The 23,264-nt window shown below is 36.0% G+C and overlaps 1 protein-coding gene and 1 pseudogene across 3 annotated transcripts in view; both read left to right on the top strand.

Moving 5' to 3' along the window:
* FCHSD2 (FCH and double SH3 domains 2) overlaps positions 1-23,264 on the top strand; it is a 295,400-nt gene that overhangs the window by 39,529 nt on the left and 232,607 nt on the right. For all 3 annotated transcript variants that reach the window (XM_045071387.1, XM_045071388.1, XM_004768108.3), the window contains exon 3: positions 8,050-8,095. In XM_045071387.1, the coding sequence (XP_044927322.1) occupies positions 8,050-8,095 (46 nt within the window). The remainder of the gene's footprint in view (positions 1-8,049; positions 8,096-23,264) is intronic.
* On the top strand, positions 12,129-12,242 carry LOC123389605 (annotated as a pseudogene).

Genomic DNA, 23,264 nt, shown 5'->3' with positions numbered 1-23,264 from the left:
TCAATTTGGTCTCTATAGTTAAAGAGTCTGTTTCTTGGTTTACCCCTCCCTCCCTCCCTCTATCTTCCTCTCTCTTACCTTTGCTCATTTGTTTTTGTTTCTTAAATTCCACCTGTGAGTGAAGTCCTATGGTATTTGTCTTCCTCTGGTTAATTTATTTCACTTAGCATAATACTTCTTGCTCCATCCATGTCATTGGAAATTGGCAAGCTTTTATTCTTTCTTTCTTTTCTTTGGCTGAGTAATCTTCCATTATCTCTACCTGTATCTATCTCTCTATCTATATACACATACATACCACATCTTTATCCATCATCAGTTCATGGGCACTTGGCTGCTTCCACAGTCTGAGTATTGTAGATAATGCTGCTACAAACATTGGGGTACATGTATCCCTTTGAATTAGTACTTTTGTGTTATTTGGATCAAATACTTAGTAGTGCTGTTGCTGGATCATAGGGTTGTTCTATTTTTGACTTTTTAAGGAACCTCCATATTGTTTTCTAGAGTAGCCATACCAGCATTCCTACCAACAGTGCAGGAGGGTTCTCCTTTCTCCACATCCTTGTCAATACCTGTTGTTTCTTGTGTTGTTGATTTTAGCTCTTTTGATGGGTGTGAGGTGATCTCTCATTGTAGTTTTGATTTGTATTTCCCTGATGATGAGTGATGTTGAGCATCTTTTCGTGTGTCTCTATTGGCCATCTGTATGTTGCTTTGAAAGGTTGTCTATTTGTGGCATCTGCCCATTTTTTAATTGGATTATTTGTTTTTTGGGTGTTGAGTTTTAGAAGTTCTTTAGGTATTTTGGATATATATTGATCTATTATATATGTTGATCTATTTGTTGATCTATTATCCCACTGATGAATACCTGGACTGTTTCCTGTTTTTGTCTGTTCATGAATAAAGGTGCTATAAATATTTTCATGAAGTGTTTTTAGGTACTTATGTTTTCATTTCTCTTGGTAAATGCCTACTTCTAAATTGCTATGTCAGGATAGATATGTGCTTAATTATATAAGAAATACCATATTTTCCCCAAAGCATTGTATTATTTTATATTCCCACCAATAACAAAGTTTCATTTTTCTGTAAGCTCACTGATATTTATAGTTACCAGTGTTTTAAATTTTAGCCATTTAGTGCATGCATTTATCTTTATTTTTAACATTCATCAGTATGGTTGTTGATATCCTATTTCCATTATCACCATTAATAATTTGAACATTTTGGGGGCGTCTTGGTGGTTCAGTTGGTTAAGCCTCTGCCTTCAGCTCAGGTTGTGATCTCAGAGTCCTGGGATCAAGCCCCATGTTGGGATCCCTGCTCAGTGGGGAGCCTAGTTCTCCCTCTCCCTCTACCTCTCCCCCTGCTGGGGCGCATTCTCTATCAAGTAAGTAAACTCTTAAAAAATAATAATAATAATTTGAACATTTTTAGGTTTTTTTCTGATCCTGGCAATGAATTACGGAGTTAGGGAGTTCCCAAGAAAACACGTACTTTTTTTTTTTTTTTAAATTTAAAGATTTTATTTATTTATTTGACAGGCAGAGATCACAAGTAGGCAGAGAGGCAGGCAGAGAGAGAGAGAGAGAGAGAGGAGGAAGCAGGCTCCCTGCTGAGCAGAGAGCCTGATGTGGGGCTCAATCCCAGGACCCTGGGATCATGACCTGAGCTGAAGGCAGAGGCTTTAACCCATTGAGCCACCCAGGCGTCCCGACAACTCGCACTTTTGACAGCAACTGCAAGTTTGGAGGTCTCTAGGATTACCCTCACTTCTGAAATGACTTGCAAGATCAGGGGTCCCCCGGACCACCCTTAGAATTGATAATTTATAGAAGGACTCACACAGCTCACTGAAAGTTTACTGAAGGTTGTGGTTTTTTAATAGTGAAGGGACGTAATTTAAAATCAACCAAGGAGAAGAGGTATGTTTGGTTACTTGGATGTGATTGACTGCCCATGGGCTAACTTTAGTTTCCAGCTCTTTCAGAGGTTGAGTTCATACCATGTGCCCCCGCCCCCCCTCTTCTCCACACCACTCTCAATAAATCACATTGTTAGTATAGGCTATTTGCCATGGACTGAAGTCCCCAGGTAAATAAAAACACTGTTATCAGTCGTAACATTCCAGAGGTTTAGAGATTACTACCCAGAAGCCCAGGGCAAAGGCCAGACCTCAGTCATAGCAGTGAGATCAGCCAGCACTCCCTGATCTCTGGGTCCCAGCTATGCTGGTAACCAGTTAAGCCCACCTGTGGATCCCTATCTCTTGCTCCTCTGCATCTTCAAATAATTTTGTAAGCACCTAGTTTCTTGCATTGACTCACTTTAGACTGGAATGTCCAGAGTAAAGAATTTGTTTCTGGTGCTGTAAAGAAAGGAAGAAAGAAAGAAAGAAAGTGAGAGAGAGAAAGAGAGAGAAAGAAAGGAAAAAAGAAAAGAAGGGAGAAAAGAAAAGGAAAAAGGAAAGGAAAGGGAGAGAGAAGGAGGGAAGGAGGGAGGAAAAGATACTGCCAAACACAAAAATTTAATAACTGGAAAAGAAAATATTTTGATTCAAAGAGGAAAAGATCCCATCCCCCCACCTCCCCTCCAGCAACTCTCTTTTTTTTTGCCTATAGTTAAGAGTCTCTAATAGTTTGCCTTCCTCTCTGTTTTCATCTTATTTTATTTTTCCTTCTCTTCCCCTTTGTTCATCTGTTCTGTTTCTTAAATTCCACATATGAGTGAAATTATATGATATTTGTCTTTCTGTGACTTATTTCACTTAGCATAATACTCTTTAGTTCTTTCGTTGCAAATGGCAAGATTTAGTGCTTTGGTGAGTGCTGTGAAGTGTGTAAACCTGGCGATTCACAGACCTGTACCCCTGGGGATAAAAACACATGTTTATTTTAAAAAATTCAAAAATTAATTAATTAATTAAAAAATAAAAAATTTTTTAAAATGGCAAGATTCAATTTTTTGATGGCAGAGTAATATTCCATTTTACACACACACACACACACCCATACACCCATACACCCCCATACCCATCTTTTTTTTTTTTTTTAAAGATTTTTATTTATTTACTTATTTGACAGAGAGAGATCACAAGTAGGCAGAGAGGCAGGCAGAGAGAGAGAGGAGGAAGCAGGCCCCCCGCTGAGCAGAGAGCCCGATGTGGGACTCGATCCCAGGACCCTGAGATCATGACCTGAGCCGAAGGCAGCGGCTTAACCCACTGAGCCACCCAGGTGCCCCCCCCATACCCATCTTTATCCATTCATCTGTCGATGGACATTTGTGGGCTTTCCATATATTAGCTATTATAGACATTGCTGCTATAAACATTGGGGTACAGGTGCCCCTTTGGGTCACTGTGTTTTTATCCATTGGATAAATACCTAGTAGTGCAATTGCTGGGTTGTAGGGGAGCTCTCTTTTAGGTATATTTCTGACTTATGTTTCATTGTCTCTCTGTTTACTCATGTTCCGTTACCAAGCTGTCTTAAGTATTGTCACTTTTTTCTTTTTAAGATTTTATTTATCTATTTGACAGAGAGAGAAATCGCATGTAGGCAGAGAGCAGGCAGAGAGAGAGGGAAGCAGACTTCCCATTGAGCAGAGAACCCGATGTGGGCCTCGATCCCAGGACCCTGAGATCATGACCTGATCCAAAGCAGAGGCCTAAGTGACTGAGCCACCCAGGAGCCCAAGTATTGTCACTTTTTAAATTAATTTTTATTATCTGGTGAGAGTAGGTCTTTTTAAAAATATTATTCTTTTTCAAAATGTTTATAAGTATTCTTAAATGTTCATTTTTCTTTAAGAACTTTATAATCAACCTATCTAGTTAAAAGAAAAATATTTTTTAAATAATGGCCAACTTAACTCTCCAACCCTTAGCAACCACTGATCTACTTTCTGTCTCTGTAGGCTTGCCTATTCTGGGACATTCTGTATGAATGGAATGATATAATATGTGGCCTTTTATGGGACTTCTTAGCATAGTACTTTCCAAGTTCATTCATATGGCATCATGTATCAATATTTCATTCCTTTTTTGAATAATATTCCATCATATGAATATACCACATCTTGTTTATCTGATCTTCAGTTGATGGACATTTGGGATGTTTCCACTTTTTGGCAATCATAAATAATGCTGCTATGAACATTCATTTACAAGTTTTTGTATAAACATATGTTTTAAGTTTTCTTGGGTATATACCTAGGAATAGAACTGCTGCGTCATATGGTAACTCTTTGTTTAACCTTTTGAAGAACTCCCAGACTATGATTTTCTGAAGCAGCTGCATCTTTTTACATTCCTGCCAGCTTCATTTCTCCATGTCCTTGCCATCACTTGTTCTTGTCCATCTGTTTAATTATAGCATCCATTATATTTCTAAAGACGTTTATGAGAAACTGATGTTGAATTTTAACAAATGCTTTTTCATCTTATAAGGAGATTATGAGAAGTTTTTTTTGTTGTTCTGCTCTCTTGACTGTGAATTATAATAAATAGATTTCTAATATTAATGGTGTTGATTTTGAATAGTTGTCAACTTGGGTTTGTTTTCTTTCGCTAGAACAGAAAATTACTTAGTAGACATGTAATTGTGTCATAACAACTAAAAATTCCACTGAGAGGTTTAAAATTAGTTGATATGCATGTTCAGAGTAAGAGTTCCTATTTTCTTGGTGACTTCACTTGAATATCCTTATTTCAGAATGATTTACATATAAGCTTTCAAGCTAAATAAATAAACACTAAACACTAAATAAGTACTACTAAGAGCTTAAATATTTGCTTTCATGTTTTGTAAAATATTAAAAAATTCTGCCTCCTTCCAAATATGGGTAAGTTTTCAGATTTTTTAATGGGGAAAGTATAAGCTAGTTCATTTTATTTTATTTTATTTTTTTAAAGATTTTATTTATTTTTTTGACAGACAGAGATCACAAGTAGGCAGAGAAGCAGGCAGAGAGAGGGGGCAGGAAGCAGGCTCCCTGCTGAGCAGAGAGCCTGATGTGGGGCTCAGTCCCAGGACCCTGGGATCATGACCTGAGCCAAAGGCAGAGGCTTTGACCCACTGAGCCACCCAGGTGCCCCAAGCTGGTTCATTTTTGCTTGGGTATTTATGGTAGGTGGGAAGATCGCATATTTGGTAGTACTAGTCATAATGATTTCTGGTACAATTTTAGTAAAACAACATGAGTACATAAAGGTGTATGCATGTGTTTATATGTGTGCATTTATTTAAAAATGAGAACATTTCAATCGGAGAAAGACAACTATCATATGATCTCCCTGATATGAGGAAGTGGAGATGCAACATGCGGGGTTAAGTGGGTAGGAAAAGAATAAATGAAACAAGATAGGATTGGGAGGGAGACAAACCATAAGTGACTCTTAATCTCACAAAACAAACTGAGGGTTGCTGGGGGGAGGGAGGTTGGGGAGAGGGGGGTGGGGTTATGGACATTGGGGAGGGTATGTGCTATGGTGAGTGTTGTGAAGTGTGTAAACCTGGCGATTCACAGACCTGTACCCCTGGGGATAAAAATACATTATATGTTTATTTAAAAATAAAAATAAATAAATAAAAATGAGGACATTTTTTCAAACATGATAGATATTCTTACTAAAACATCAGAAAACAGTGGAAGCAAAAGCAAAAGAAGGAAGTTGAAAGCCTGTAATCCCACTACCCAGAGAAAACTTAATGACTATTTTGATGTGTGTGTTATATAAAACAGTATATAAATGCATACAGTGTATTTATATATGTGTATATAATATATAGTTTGTATGCTTTAAGAACAGTAGACACACTGTATTATATTTATTTATTTATTAAAAATATTTTATTTATTTGCTTGAGAGAGTGAGAGAGAGCATGAGAGGGGAAAGGGTCAGAAGGAGAAGCAGACTCCCTGCTGAGCAGGGAGCCTAATGTGGGACTTGACCTGAGCTGAAGGCAGTCGCTTAACTGAGTCACCCAGGCATCTGACTTACTATATTTTAAAGGACTGTGTTAAATGCTTTAAAAAGTACAGTACCCCTTAAGGAAAAGCTATGCTATATTTTTTTTCCACCTTTTTACTATAGTAAAATATGTATGGCATAAAATGTACTATCTTAGCCATTTTTAAGTGTACAGTTTAGTGGTATTAAGTACTTCATATTGTTCTCCAACTTTCACCATCATCCATCTTCAGAACTCCTCAACTTGTAAAACTGAAACTATACTGGTTAAGTAATGACTCCTCTGATGCTCTCCTTCCAGCCCCTCGAAACTTCCATTCTTTCTGTCTATATGATTTTTTTTTCTTTAGATCTTATTTATTTATTTGACAGACAGAGATCACAAGTAGGCAGAGAGGCAGGTGGAGAGAGAGGGGGAAGGAGGCTCCCCATTGAGTAGAGAGCCCAATGCGGGGCTCGATCCCAGGACCCTGGGATCACGATCTGAGCTGAACACAGAGGCTATAACCCACTGAACCACCCAGGTGCCCCTGTATATGATTTTGACTACTCCTCATATAAATGGAATCCTAGAGTATTTGCCTTTTTGTGACTGACTTCATTAAGTGTAATGTCGTTAAGGTTCATCCTTGTTATAGCATATATGTCAGTATTTCCTTCCTTTTTAAGGCTATGTAACAGTTATTCACTAAAAACAAATGTAGTAAGATCTTAAATAGTTGTTTTTCTTATATAAGAAATGAATAGTCATGTTGATAAATTTAAATAACTGTTAAAGTGGAAGTTTTGGCTTAAATTGTCTTTTTTCCCTGCAAATCCCATCCTTTTCTTTATATTTTTCACTTTTTACTCTGATATTTTTGCCTTGGTGAAGTGCTTTTAAGAATACAGATATCTGGCCTCTAACAGAAAAGTCTTAAGCTCAAACTATTCAAGGTAAATTGTCAGTATTAACATATTTCACTGACTACCTTGCCTATGGTTTATAAGGTGTACTGTTATTTCATGTACTATTGAAGTAAAAGAAAATACTGCTAATCATTACTAAAAGGTGAATCCCAGTATCATAAATGTTAAAATGTGAAAAGTGTTAAAATAGAATCTGTCAAATATAATACATGTATGGAAAAGGTACATCCATTATACCACATTTAGTGTCCTTGTACTTTGTTTTGTAACTCTTGCTACAAAGGACTAGAATGAAGGAATTGATTTGACTGTTCTTCATGTTGCTAAGCTGATCAAAACTTGATTTTCTTCTTTTTGAAAAGTTTCATTTATTTTAGAGAGAGCGAGGGAGCGAGAGAAAGAGAACACATGGTGGGGAAGGGCAGAATGAGAGACAGTCTTAAGAAGACTGTGCACTGAGCATGGAGTCCAATGGAGGGGCTTTATATCATGACCCTGAGATTACCACTTTAGCCAAAACGAATAATCAGGCGTGTAACTGACTGTGCCACTCAGGCACCCCTGATTTATTATTTTTTTTAAGATTTTATTTTTTAAGTTATCTGTACCCAGCATGGGGCTTGAACTTAAAACCCTGAGATCAAGAGTTACATGCTTTACCAACTGAGGCAGCCCTCCAAATTTGTGGTGCCCCCCAAATTCAATTTTTACTTTGTTTTCTGTAGTTCCCTCTACGCTGGTTAAGTTCAGTAAACATTTTTAGTGCCTACTATGCATTAGTCCTTGTCATAAAAGTACATATATAGCTTTTACTGTGTGTTAGACACGGTTTGAGCACTTAATGTATTTTAATTAAGTAAATTTTACACTATCCCTGTGATGTGGATACTGTTACTATCCCCATTCTGAGGCACAGACCAGTCAAGTGACTTGACCAAGGTCATACAACTAGTACATGGTAGAGGCAGTATTTGAATGTTTGATTTGATTTTCTGACTCCAGAGTTTTTGTCAGCAGTACTCCTAGGAACATAAATGAATAATATGTTGTATTTTCCCTGAAATACAACAGTTGATCAGGTAGTATCTGAGGGTGGGTTGATAAATTTACATAAAATTTTTGATATACTTCTGTTAATGAATTTTTATTTGTGTTTTTAGGACATTCAGTCAGAAGAAAGCTGCCATTGAAAGAGAGTATGCACAGGTAAGCTTGGAAATTGAGGTGACCATTCTAGGTATACCTCTTCTTTGGCTTAAAGGCAGATGTGGTTGTTGGAGAGAAACTTTGTTATCCCTGCATCCTTTTTTAAAAAAAATTCTGGTTATCTCACTTTGATCCTCCTTTTTACTTCATTTGAATCTCTAGACAAGGAGTTAAGTGCCTCCTTATGAAGGTTATGAGCCTTTGGAGATAATAATTATAGAATTTTTAAGTATTTGCAAGTGTAAGTAATAATGCATACATTTTATGAGTATATATACTTGACCCTTGAACAAAATGGATTTGAATTGCCTGGTTCTGCCTATACATGGGATTTTTTCCCCCCAATAAATTTATGTACCATTTTGTGAATGTATTTCTTCTTCCTCAGTTTTGTTACTAACATTTTTTAGGTTATTTTTTTGTAAAAATACTGTATATAATATATATACAAAATGTGTGTTATTGGCTACTTATGTTATCAGTAAGTCTTCTGGTCAACAGTAGGGTTTTAGTAGTTACATTTTTGTGAATCAAAGTTGTATGTAGATTGCTGACTACATTGGGGGTTGGCACTCCTAATTCCCACATTGTACAGGGGTCATCTGTATATTCATTCTCTGATGTATCCTATTCTTTACAGTCTTATGGAAGGTTAATTTTATTTTATCCAGTTAGGCATTTATTTCTGTTTAGGTCCCTGTTGATAGAGAATGATGTACTTTCTGTGGATGGCATAGTGCTATTTCTAGGGAAATTTAAGCATTTCCTTCTTTTCTTTTCTTTTTTAAAAAGATTTTATTTATTTATTTGACAGACAGAGATCACAAGTAGGCAGAGAGGCAGGCAGAGAGGAGAGAGAGGAAGCAGGCTTCTGCTGAGCAGAGAGCCCGATGTGGGGCTCGATCCCAGGACTTTGGGATCATGAGAAGGCAGAGACTTTAGCCCACTGAGCCACCCAGGAGCTCCTCCTTCTTTTATTTTAATTAGAATTTTATTTGCTCCCAGGTAACTAAATGTGCCAAGAAAAAATTATGTTGGTATATCATTTTGTAGATTTGTAAAGAATTAATAACTACCTTTCCTTGTATAAAAACAGTTTGACATGATTTGGAAATTTTGGCCCTTGTAAGCAGTTACTTTCTATGTGGAACAGAATTCTAAAATTGATGTCTTTCCACTCCCCAAATTATAAATGTCAGGTTTTGATTTTAGTTTTATTCTGATTTCACTGTAGTTAACAAGGTAACTGTATTTTATTTGGTAATCTTAGAAGATTAGGTATAGGTGATTATTTCTTGAAAGATAGACTCATTAATTCGGCCATTAGTTATTGAGTGCTTGTAAATCAGGTACTTTACATAATTAATTAGTGTCAGTTTTTTTTTTTTTTAAAGATTTTATTTATTTATTTGACAGACAGAGATCACAAGCAGGCAGAGAGGCAGGCAGAGAGAGAGGAAGGGAAGCAGGCTCCTTGCTCAGCAGAGAGCCGGATGCGGGGCTTGATCCCAGGACCCTGGGATCATGACCTGAGCCAAAGGCAGAGGCTTAACCCACTGAGCCACCCAGGCATCCCTGAATTAGTGTCAGTTTTAATAATTAGTGTTGAACCTTATTCTATGAAAATTTAATAAGTACTAGTAATGATAGCCAAAATTTATTGAATCCTTGTACTAGGCATTTTGCTGATTTTTTTTTCATACAATTTCTTTAATGTTCTTCTGTTTATTTTATATGCATTATCTGGTGTAATCCTCTCAACAGACCTGTAAAATAGGGCAGTTATTGTGCCTTTAATAGATGTTTCTACTGAGACCAAAGTATGTGATCTGCCCTTAAAATTTATATGAAATGAAAATTTTTGTATATTTGTCTGGAACACGATTTAAAGTTTTAATAATCAAATAAATAAGACAGGCTGATTATTAAAAATAAAAGACAGTACATTAAATTGAAAATTAGCAGTCCTTTGTCTCAATCACAATCACCATCCTCAGAAAAGATTAAAAGTAGATGACTATTTTGGTTCTCCTGGTGATCATTTCCATATCTTTAAATAATGTGCTTATAACTGATTCATGATTTATCAATTCTAGACATTATTGCTAGATTATTTTGTATAATAAATAAGAAATTAGTTTCCTAAGCCATTCCTTTTGGCCTACTCTTTCCATTGTAATTCAGCACTATTTTGGCGCCTTTGTTATTTTTCTAACTCTAAATGATATATTTAGACTTCTGTCTCTTGTTCTGTTAAGTGCATATACATATGTTTTTGTGTGTGTTTGTGTATTCATAGCATATATTTGTGTTATTTGTGTGTTGACATATGTATTTTTCTGTATACATAGGTATATAGTATAGTGGAATTGCATTTTACAGAGCAGTCTAATTTATTCTTGAAAAACTTCTTTAAATGTCTTTTAAGTAAATTATACCTGGTTTTGTTTATACAATTCTATATAATAATGTATAAACTGTGTAAGATACCTAATGTATATTTTAAAATTTCACAGAATAATAATATTCAGACATTAAAGTGTTCCAGTGTCTCTCTGCTTGGGAGAAGTCATTTGGAGAGTCAGTGTGCTGATTGTTCTTTTTTTTTCTTTTCATATTTACTTCTTAGGTGATTTTTCTCAGTTCTTCTTACTCTTCAATATTTTTCCAATTAATTTTTCAATTTATTGGGGCGCCTGGGTGGCTCAGTGGGTTAAGCCGCTGCCTTCGGCTCGGGTCATGATCTCAGGGTCCTGGGATCGTGTCCCGCATCGGGCTCTCTGCTCAGCAGGGAGCCTGCTTCCCTCTCTCTCTCTCTCTGCCTGCCTCTCCATCTACTTGTGATTTCTCTCTGTCAAATAAATAAATAAAATCTTTAAAAATTTTTTTTTTCAATTTATTTCTTGATGATATAGACAAAGCTATCTCTACACTCTTTTTTAACTCCCTCACCAGTATTTTTACTTTTTATCGGTAGTAGAGATACCCCTCAAAGACTGACATTCTAGCTGTGGATTTTGCTAGATGACGTCAGACTTATTATTTGCATTTGCTATCTCAGGACCTACCCTCATTGGTGATGGAATGTGGTCAGAGAGGACAGTTGGACTATTTAAATTATTTTTTAGGTTGAACTGCTTTACATTCATCTCTGATTATTTCCTTCCACCAGTTCTTATAAGTGAAATTGCTGGGTCAGAAGTTATGTATAATTTTAAGGCATTAGTAGTCTTAATGAATATACTGTAAAAAAAATAAATAAGTTATTTTTGGGGATGCCTGAGTGGCTCAGTGGGTTAAGCCTCTGCCTTTGGCTCAGGTCATGACCTTGGGGTCCTGGGATCGAGTCCTGCATCGGGCTTTCTGCTCAGCAGGGAGACTGCTTCCTCCTCCCTCTCTCTTTACCTCTCTGCCTACTTGTGATCTCTCTCTGTCAAATAAATAAAATCTTAAAAAAAAAAAGTTATTTATGTTTCTAGTGGCAGTATATGAAAGTGTCTATTTTGTGTTATTGCTACTATTAGATGATATAGTTATACATATTTTGGGGCCTAGTTTTTAGGAAAAATTTGGTATTTTTGTTCTAACAACAAAAAATTCCAGTTAAGGGGCGCCTGGGTGGCTCAGTGGGTTAAGCCTCTGCCTTTAGCTCAGGTCATGATCCCAGGGTCCTGGGATCCAGCCCCTCTGCTCAGCAGGGAGTCTGCTCCCCCCTCCCCCATCCCTGGCTGCCTGCCTCTCTGCCTGCTTGTGATCTTTGTCTGTCAAAGAAAGAAATAAAATCTTTAAAAAAATTGCAAGTTAAACTCTGTGTGACACTGTGCTCTCTTTATCATCTGCTTACAGTTTTTGAAAGAACTCTTTCAGCATTAATTAGAAGTGATATTTTAAAATATCTATTTCTTGGCCATACCTTAAAGGGGAAATATAAGTATAATAAATTGATAAAGGTATTTCTAAAATGTCTTCCTACTTAAAGTCTGACTGTTCTGAATAACTTTTAGATCCAGAGCCATTAATTTATTTATTTTCCAGCTTTGCGCAGTGGCAGTATCGTAGCCAATGAGGTTTATCCGAGGTGCGATTATTGCTGCTTACTTTTCCATACTAGATTACCTCTGTACATCTTAGTATATTAGTAGTGTAGCGTTTCTTTCTTTTTTTTTTGTTTTTAAGATTTTATTTATTTATTTGACAGACAGAGATCACAAGTGGGGAAAGAGGCAGGCAGAGAGAGAGAGGAGGAAGCAGGCTCCCTGCTGGGCAGAGAGCCTGATGGTGGGACACGATCCCAGGACCCTAAGATCATGAACTGGGCCGAAGGCGGAGGCTTAACCCGCTGAGCCACCCAGGCACCCGTAGCATAGCATTTCTTAACAGAATATTCCAGCATTGTCTCCAGGAATTTTTCCCCTTTCCTGATACCATTCTCTAGGTTTTCATACCAGAAGTGTCTTGATCTTAGCAGACAATGTCAGGGAAGGTTTTTAGACAACACTTGGGATTTTTACATGTTTGTTGTTAGAAATATATGAGTTGCAGTTGTCTTCTCAAGGGAACAGAACAACCATTAGCTTCTCTTACATGCTGATCTCACAACTGCCGTTGTGAGATGTTGTCAATGGTTAGCTATGCCCTGATTTCAGAGATTTTAAAATGTTTTAAAAAATATGTATCTTAATAGAATTGATTAGCTATGCTCTTTTTTTTTTTCCAGGTTATGTAGAGGTTTCATTCTTTAAAGAAAGTTGTAATGTGGGAGGGGACATTAAGAAAGAATATTCCTAATGGCTCTTTTTCTTTCACAGACTGAGGAATATGTTGCAAAATAAAATATTCCTAATATTACTTATATATGATATATTCATATTGGACTGTAGTCTTTTGGTATTTTGGGGGTATATGGGAGTAGATATCTAATTGCTTTATTTGTATTTATTACTATAGCCACTGATTACATATTTTTCATTTTATGGACAAGAAATGCGACACTAATTCAAAGGCAGGAATGTTCTGTCTGAAATACATCGAACTGATGATAATAAGAAAATTACTTGACTTCTCTGACCTTCATTTTTACATCATTTTTGAGAGGAGAATGATGACCATTCTCCCCTCTCTTCTTTTCAGGCTTGTCAGATACACTAATGAATATGAAATTGTTTTTCAATGTATGTGTACCTGTATATGATGGTCTTTGTTGTATTCAGTGTCTTAGTTTTACTTATTTCTGTAAATTGTTGGAACCTAGCTTTGTTAGATAATGGATTTCCCTAGTAGAAAGAGAGTGATTAATTAAATTTGTGGACCTTTGTATAGTCTTATGTGTCTGGGAAATAGTATGAGGTAAAGTAGTGGGAGGATTTTCTTGCCTTTGGGGAAGCATTATAAAAATCCTCCCACTGTGAGAACATCTTCTGTTTCATTAGAATAACTACATAACTGTTTTTATTATGCCAGAATTTTTTGAAAAACTAATCAAAGTCTTTAAAAATTTTTTTAAGCCTTAAAAAATGCAACAGTAATTCAGATTTAATAATAGAAACCCATGCAGTAGGATCAGCTTTATCGAAATTTGCTTTATAATCCAAGTTATCTAAAATGTATCCATAACAAGAATCATTTAAGTTATTACTTTTAGCTATAAGAAATGAAATTTTCATTGTGTTAACCAACTTTAGAGTTTGGAATTTTTTAATGAATTGAATTGAAATGTGGAGAGGGGTACCTGGGAAGTTCGCCAGTTAAGCCTCTGACTTTAGCTTGGGTCCTGATCTCAGGATCTTGGAATTGTCTGGTTCCTGGCTGGGTGGGGAGTTTGCTGCTTCTCCCACTGTCTTCCCTCCACTTGTTTGCGTGTGCATGTGTGCGTTCTCTCTGTCTCAAATAAATAAAGTCTTTAAAAAAATATGAAGAAACTTACTGACCTACTGACATTTTTTCCTTTAATTCTTTATTTGGAAAAATTGCAAATCTTCAGATACGTTGGAAGAATAATACACTGAAGTATAGTACTTAAACAAAAGGAATACTATTAATTGCCTCTGTCTTAACCAGTTATTAACATTTTGCTATATTAATATTATGTCGATATACATTTTTTTCTAAGCTATTCTGTTTGAAAGTAAGCTGCAATCATCATACTTCTCTTCTACATACTTCACTTTGCATCTTCTAAGAAAAAGAACATTTCCCCAAATAATTATAATGTCATTATCACACCCAAGATAATGAGTAACGATTCTGTAATATCTAATATGTAGTTTACATTCATATTTCCTCATTTATTCCTGAAATCTCTATAAGTTGTTTTCCCAAGATCCAATTAAGGTTTGCACATTGCATTTGGTGGATAATGTCTCTTGATTTTATTTAGAATGTTTCCTCCACCTTTTTTGTTTTTCCTGGCATGGATTTTTTTTGATAGGTCTGGTCATTTGTATTGTAGAATGCATTTTGTATTTGGAATTTTTCATTTTTTCCCTTCATGATTAGATTTCTATTAAATATGAGCAGAAATACTATGTAGTTGATGTTGGGCCTAATAAGATTTTATCGTTTGTTCTGATGACTTGGATGGATTAGAATACAACATCACTGATATTGCCAATTTTCAGGCCTGATTGAATCTATAATAGTGATAGTAAATTTTAAAAATCATTTATCTAATTGTCTCAAACTATGTCTGTATTTTTTTGCTATATCATGCATTGCTGGTGCTCTAAAAAAGTGTTAAATTTTATTATGTTAGAATTTTGACAAAGCAGAACTGGAGAAAGAGCAAAATCTGAGAATTTAATTTTAACTTAAACATTTGAGATCAAGCACTATTATAAAAGCCAATATATATTCTTAACTGTTACATTTCAGCACATTTAAAAATCAGCTGAAAATTAGAGCATTTGGTCTTATGGTGGGAATTTCCTTTAGAGAGTCTGCAAGTTGTTAAATTGAAAGAATGTGAAACATCTTTGTACCAACTGTCTAATAGTCATGTTTGGTAATGACACTATTATAAACTTCCTTTTGGGAAGTTCTATATCTTTTGCTATTATTTGTCATTGGTACATCATCTAAGTAGCCAAGAGTATCTAAATACATTAGAAATGGAATTGTAATTTATATGAACACTTAATCTCCTCTATCAGTTTTGTAGTGTTAAAACAGCTTTTAAAAATATGGTGGTTGTGTTTTGGTTCCTTTTTAATATTTTAGCCTGGTGATTCACCTCTGTTGGGAGCTCAGTTTTGTGAATGTTGGTGTTTCCTTAGTTAGACCATAAGATGAGTGAAAATTTGTGCTCTAGAAGGATTGATTACTACATTTAATTATTTAATAAAATACTGTTTTTAAGTTAGAAGTTTATTTTGAGATATACCAGTTTCCATGTGTTGAGATATATTTATTGAGCGCTCTTCTAGGTATTATGGCACTGCCCAAAAGAGAAGGAAAAGTTCTAGCAGTTAGAGGGCTTACACTCTATGGTTGTGTTATCTTCCAATTAAATATATTAACTTCTTTTCCTTCAAAGACACTGAGATGATCTTTATAGAATTATTATTAATAGTGTAATGTTGTCATCCTCTATGCAAAGGATTGATTGGCCAAAAAAGTTGAGTATTATTTGTGAAATTTAGAGAGGGTACAGAGGAGCCATCCCAATAGAGAAGTATCATAAAGGAAAATAGTTCAAATGGATTGATCATATGATAGCAATCTGAAGAACAGTACCTAAAGCACATGAAAAGTAGATTTGTAAAATAGTTTTAGGGGAATGTTGGAAGAAAAAAAATAATATTGCATAACCTAATTATACTTGAAGGGATTTGAGCCCTTCACTTTTTCAAGATGCTTGTTACTTTCAATTTCCTACAAGAGTATTAATGTTTTATTTTTAAGCATGGTTTCTGAAATTCACTTTGTAATTCTCCAGAAATAACAGATGTGTTACATATCTATTTATACAAACAGAATAAATAAATCTCTGAAAACACAGAAGCCATGTAAGAGTCACTAAACAACCTTAAATATTAGGGTAAAATCAAATCTGGCTTTTGACTGCAGTTAGCTAAACCACTTGAGGTGTTGGTAAAATTATTTGCAGTACTCAAAAACTGAAATTGCTAAGGGCAAGTTCTGTGTATTAATTTACTTCCTGTAGTCTTTGGCAGAATGCTGCTAGTGAAAGAAGGATACAAAAGGTTACTGTGGTTAGAGAGAAAGAGCAGGAAAAGATTGTGGACTTTAAGGGCGGCTCCTTGCTTGAGGACAAACATGGAGCAAATATGGACACCCTGTCAAATAGCCTGTTGTGACACACTGTTGCCCCTAAACTTTTTGCTATTTTTACTGTTTTAAGAAACAAACTAATGAAGAGGAGTTGGGATACTACCCAAGAAGTTAGTGTATGTGATGGGGTTCTTTTTTGGTAAATTTCACCAGCATAGAGGTTTAAAATGTAACTTAATTTAGCCGTGTGCAGTTAGCTTTCTGGCCATTGCTATTATAGAAGCATTGGCAAGGTTCTTTGAAATGGCAGACTACATACTTGGAACTTTTCATTCTGCCAAGCTCTTCCTGTAGAACAATGAGGATAACTACCCTGAGAGAAGATTGAGGGTTATTTTCTGTGTTTATGGTGATTCTTATTTTTAAATTTTTATTTTATTTTTATTATTATTTTTTTTTTTTTTTAGTTTCTTAGCTTGCAACTATGGGTAAGAAATACATTTGGGGAGAAGAGCAGACTGATTTTTTTCTCAAATTTCATACAGCTTGATTTTTAATGTTTTATTTTATTTTATTTATTTTTCAGAGAGAGGGAGAAGGGGGATTGTGAAGGGACAGAGGGAGAAGGAGAGGGAGAATCCTAAGCAGGCTCCATACCCAGAGCAGAGCTACAGGGCTTGATCTCATGACCCTGACTGACTGAGCCACCCAGGTGACCTTGGCTTTAAATGTTTTAAAAACAAAATTCTGTTTGCTACTATTTTTCTGAGGCTTTTGCATTGGTTTCATAAAGGATGTTGGTCTTTAGGTTTCTGTCTTTGTCTGGCTTTGGTATCAGGGTATTGGGCCTCAGAGAATGGCTTAGGAAGTGTTCCCTCCCCTTCATGTTTTTGGAAAAGTTTGGGAAGGATTGGTATTAGTTCTTTGTTAAAGGCTTGGTAAAATTCACCAGTGAAGCCATCAAGTCCAGGATTTTGCTTTTTCTTCCTCCCTCCCTTCCTTTCTCTTTTCTTCCTTCCTTCCTCTTCCTGATTCAGTTTTCTTACTAGTTATACTTCTGTTCAGATTTTCTATTCGTGATTTAGTCTTGGCAGGTTTTATATTTCTAGGAATTTGTCCATTTCATTTAGGTTATCTAATTGGTTGACAAACAGTTGTTCATAGCACTCATAAAATTCTTTTTATTTCTGTAGAATCCGCAGTTATACTTATGATTTTGGTAATTAGAGTTTTCTCTCTTTTTTCTTTAGTCCATCTAGTTTAAGGTTTGTCAATTTTGTTGATCTTTTTGAAGAACTAACGTTTAGTTTCATTGATGTCCTCTATTTTTCTGTTCTCTATTTCACATATCTCTCTGCTCTAATATTTATTTCCTTTCCTCTGCTACCTTTGGGTTTAGTTTGTTCTTCTTTTTCAAGTTTCTTATGTTCTGAAGTTAGGTTGTTGATTTGAGATCTTTCTTGTTTTTTTTTAATACAAGCATTTATAGCTATGAATTTTCTCTTTGGCACTGCTTTTGCTCTGTCCTCTAATGTTTGGGATGTTGTGTTTTCATTTTCATTGATCTCTAGGTAGTTTCTGGTTTCCCTTGTGATTTCTTCTTTGAGCTAGGGTTGTTTTAAAGTGTGTTGTTTTACTTACATGATTTTCCACTTTTCCTTCTTTATTGATTTCTAACTTTTCCTGTTGTTGACAGAGAAGATACTCTGTATGATATCTATCTTTTAAAATCTATTGAGACTTAATTTATGACCCTAATGTATGGTTTATCTTGGAAAATATCCAGTGTGCACTTGAGAATAATGTGTATTCTGTTATTGTTGGGCATACTGTTAGGTTTATGTCTGTTAGATCTTGTTAGTTTTGTTGTTTAAGCCTTCATAAATATATATTTCCTTATATATTATCTGGTTGTTTTGTTTACTATTGTGAGTGGGTTACTGAGGTCTTTATTATTGTAGAAGTGTCTTGTTTTCCCTTCAATTCTGTCAGTTATTGCTTCATATATTTTGATGGTCTGTCATAAGGTACATAAACATTTATAATTACTCTATATTCTCACTGTTGAAACTTTTACTAATGTGTGATGTCCTCTTTGTTTCATGACCTTTTTTTTTTTTTTTAGATTTTATTTATTTATTTGACAGACAGAGATCACAAGTGGGCAGAGAGGCAGGCAGAGAGAGAGGAGGAAGCAGGCTCCCTGAGGAGCAGAGAGCCCGATGTGGGGCTAGATCCCCCGACCCTGGGATCATGAACTGAGCCGAAGGCAGAGCCTTTAACCCACTGAGCCACCCAGGTGCCCCCTCATGACCTTTCTTGATTTGAAGTGTATTTTGTGTGATATTAGTGTGGCAACCTCTACTCTCTTTTGGTTGCTCCATGCATGGGATATCATCTTTCATCTTTTGACTTTCAGCCTATTTATGTCTTTGGATTCCAAGTAAGTCTTGCGTAGACATCATATAGTTGGATCATGTATTTTTTACCGATTCTGCCAATCTCTGTTTTTTTTATTGGCATGTTTAATCCATTCACTAATTACTGATAAGGAGGGACTTATTTCTGTCATTGGGCTCTTTGTTTTCTATGTGCCTTATATAGCTTTTTCCTCCCTTATTTCCTGCATTGCTGTCTTCTCTTCAGTTCATTTTTTTTTTTTGTAGTGAAATGTTTAAATTCCTTTCTTGTATATTCTGTAGCTATTGTGTTTGTGCTTACCTAGGAGATTACATTTGGCATCCTAAAGTTACAACACTTATTTGAATTTATACCAGCTTAACTTTAGCAGCAGAAAAAACTGCTCTTTTAAGTCTCCATTCCCCCACTTTTGACTTGTTGATATCCCAAAATGACATCTTTATACATTGTGTACCCAAAAATATAAATTGGTAATTTAAAAAAATGTATTAGTCTCTTAAATTATGTAGAAAACAAGAGTTGGAGTTACAAACAAAAGTTACACTAACACTTCATATTACGCTGATAGTTTTTTTCTTTAAATGTATAAGTCTTTTTAAATCATGGAGGTAACAAAAAGTATAGTTACCAATCGTTACAATAATATTGTCTTTTGTAATTGCCCACATAAATATCTTTAGTGAGCTCTTTATTTACCTTTAGTGAGCTCTTTATTTCTTCAGACTGCTTCTAGTGTCCTTTCCTCAATAACATTTTGTTTACACATTGCTTTCTTAAATTCTCCACATTTTCCTTTAGTTCTTTGAGCATCTTTAAGAGTTTAAGAGAGTTGTCTTTGTCTAGTTTATGTGCTATAAGTGCTTTTTTAGGGATAGCTTCTGTTGCTTTAGTTATTCCTTTGAATGAGCCATACTTTCTTTGTATGCCCTGTCATTTTTTTGTTGAACATGAGACATTTTAGGCTAATAATGTGTTAACTCTGGACCTCAAATTCTCCCCCTTACCCAGGGTTTGATGGGTTTTTGATATTGTTTTCATTTTTTGATTGTTGTAGGCACTCTCTGTGCTGAGGGATCAGCCTCAGGGTTTAAACTTAAGGTCTTATCCAGTTCGTTCGTTTGTTTGTTTGTTTTCCTGAGCCTTTCCCTGTGCATGCACGATCACTTTCTTATTTTTCCGATAGATGCATGTTCTAGTCATGGTAGAAAGGTAAAAAAGCAAAAAAATGAAGCTGAGGAAAAGGGTGCTAGTTCCTTAAATTTCCCAGAAGTCATTTCAGCTAGAGTTAGAGGGGCTTGCAACAGTTGGGGGAGGTACAGCAAAATGGTTGCCTGCCTCTTTGCACCTCTGTGATCAGAAGCAGCAATAACAATCATAACAGATATTTCCCGTATTTGGAGGCCAGTGTCCTTTTGCCCACCTTGGTTTCCACAAGCCCTGTGCAAGATGCTCCAGGAACTTATTCACAGCTGCCTGTCCTGTGTCTGGAGAATGAATTAACTGCTAATCTGCTAAGAGCTGAAATTGACTGAAATTAACCACAGTTTACTCTACTAAGTCTTCCTCTGGAAGTTGCAATCATTCTACAGTCTCCAAAGTTCCAAAATAGTTATAGCAGACAGATTCTGGGATAACAGTTATCCTAGAGATGGGAAGACAGGTTCCTGGGACTTTCAGCTCTATCATCTTCCCAGAATCCTCTTCCTGTTTCCTTCTTTTTAACCTAGAGTCTAGTGTGTTTCTGACTTTAACTCTGATCATGGGTTCGTTTTTCTGGTCTATAGGGAGATAGTTACTTCATTTCATGTCTATTCTTGTCTTATTTGTTTTCTCTTTTTATTTTTTTTAAAATCTCATTTATGTATGTTTTGAGTGGGATGGGTAGACAATACATGAAAGCATGAATTTATTTTATGATCTTCACTCAGAGTCTTAGATAATCCTTGTGGCTCCCTTTGGCTCTGGTGTTGTATGGCATATTGCTGATCATTTCTCCTGGGAAATTGACTAGAATGTATTCCTTCACTGCCCCTGAGAGGGAACATAAAAAACCAAAACTCTTTTATCCTGTGGAGTTAGGGCTAGGCTTTTAGTGGTCATCTTTGAAGAGGGTGTATACTCTTAGTTTATAAAATGAACCCTTTAGTAAAGATTGTGAGGATAATAGGATAAAATATAATTTGCTGTGTCAAAATAAGAATACCTAAACATGTACTGATAACTGTGTAAATGAAGTGCTGCTGATGTTAGGGTAGGATTTCTGTGGATATAAACAAAGTTTTGGTACAAGTGGCTAGTTTATTAAAACATTTCTTTATGTTAACAAGGATTACTTGAGGATATGGTAAACCTGATGTCATTTCTTTAACTGTAGGTTTTCATTGTCTTGGAAAAAGAATCAATGCTAATCAAGAGTTCCAGAATTGTGAAAGTGTTGGTAGCTAAAAAAACTCAGAGGAAAATTTTAATAAAATTTGTAATTTGTTTCTTAGGACTCCATTTTATAGGATGCATAATACTTTAATTTTCATAGACTAAAAGTTAGTTTTGCTTCTCTTGTTTTACTCAAAGGAGAGGAGAAGTATTGGTTGACCTGTATCAACCAGTAAAAGGCAGAACGGGAGTAAGTAGTGGTGGGCATGCCTCATTTTTAGGGATGGTAGTATCTGGCAGTGGTATGTAGTTCATGAACCCATCGAAGTACAGAGTTGATAGCTTGCTGTTCTCTGACAGAATGTATTCTGTAGCCTCCCCTGTAACTTTTTTTTTTTAAGGTTTTATTTGTTCATGTGAGAGAGAGAGAGTGAGAGAGAGCATATGAGCGGGGGGGGGGGGTAAAGGGAGAAGCAGGCTCCCTACTGAGCAGGGAGCCTGATGTGGGACTCGATGCCTGGACCCTGGCATCATGACCTGAGCCAAAGGCAGACGCTTAACCAACTGAGCCACTCAGTTGCCCTGTAACTTTTTAATTTTAGAAGAGGACTATAGAAATTAATTTTCAAAAAGAAGGAAATAAATTTGTAGTATAAAATATTCTTTTCTGTTATGGGGTTTATTATTCTGAAAAATGAAATTGTGTGTATTAAGGTGTGAAACATGATGCTTTGATATACATAGTGAAATTATTTGAGTGAAACTAATTAACATATCCATGTCCTCAAATCGTTTCCTTCCTTCCCCCTCCCTTCCTTCTTTCCTTCCTTCCTTCCTCTCTCTCTCTCTCTCTTTTTTTTTAAATTTTTTAAAAGATTTTATTTATTTATTTGACAGACAGAGATCACAAATAGGCAGAGAGGCAGGCAGGGAGAGAGAGGAAGAGAAGCAGGCTCCCTGCTGAGCAGAGAGACCAGTGCAGGGCTCAATTCCATGACCCTAGCGGAAGGCAGAGGCTTTAACCCACTGAGCCACCCAGGCGCCCCTTCTTCTTCTCTTTTCTTTTCTCTCTCCCTGCCTACATTCTTCCTCCCTCCCTCCCTCCTTCCTTCCTCCTTCCTTCCTTCCCTCTTCCTTTCTTCCTCCCTTCCTCCCTCCCTCCCTCTCTTTCTTTCTTTCTTGTGGTGTTTTTAGCAACAATACACAGTACAGTGTCATTAATTAGAGTCATGGTCTGTGTTAGATCTTTAGACTTACTCATCCTACATAGCTGCAACTTTGTATCCTTTGACCAACATGTGTCCATTTCTTTTTTTTTTTTAAGATTTTATTTATTTATTTGACAGAGATCACAAGTAGGCAGAGAGGCAGACAGAGAGAGAGGAGGAAGCAGGCTCCCCACCGAGCAGAGAGCCCGATGTGGGGCTCGATCCCAGGACCCTGAGATCACGACCTAAGCCGAAGGCAGAGGCTTTAACCCCCTGAGCCACCCAGGCGCCCCCATCTGTCCATTTCTTACACCTTTTTACTCCTGTAACCTCCATTCTGTTCTCTCTTCCATATAATTACATGTTTCTAGATTTTACATATAAGTCAGGTTATGAATTATTTTTCTTTCTGCATCTGGCTTATTTTCCTTAGTATGATATCTTCTAGGTTCATCCATGTTGTTGCAAATAGCAAGATCCTCTTCTTTTTTAAGAATGACTAATATATATTATAGACAGATGAGCCTGGATCAGTGAGGGGTTTAGGGGCTTCCATCCCTGCACAGTCAGAAATCTTCACGTAACTTTTGACTCCCTAAACTCAATTACTAATTGTCTCCTTTTGACTGGAAACCTTACTAATGATATAAATAGTTGATTAACATATATTGTATTAAAATGTTATTAAGAAAACTGTAATATGTTTATAGAACTGTACATATTTATAGGAAAAAATCCACATAGAAGTTCAAACCCACGTTGTTTAAGGGTCAACTGTGTACCGTACCACAGTTTCTTTATACATTAATCCATCAACGGATCCTCAGGTTGTTTCCATACCTTGGCTATTGTCAGTGATGCTGCAGTGAACATGAGACGGTAGGTATCCTTGAAAGTACTGATTTCATTTCCTTGGATTGTTGGATTATATGACCCTT

This window comes from Mustela putorius, unplaced genomic scaffold (genome assembly GCF_011764305.1).
Source record: "Mustela putorius furo isolate JIRA1106 unplaced genomic scaffold, ASM1176430v1.1 tig00003987_pilon_pilon_pilon, whole genome shotgun sequence".
NCBI classification, from domain to species: Eukaryota; Metazoa; Chordata; class Mammalia; order Carnivora; family Mustelidae; genus Mustela; species Mustela putorius.
Note: the sequence above shows the minus strand (reverse complement) of the source record. Positions and strands in the feature narration are given on the sequence as shown.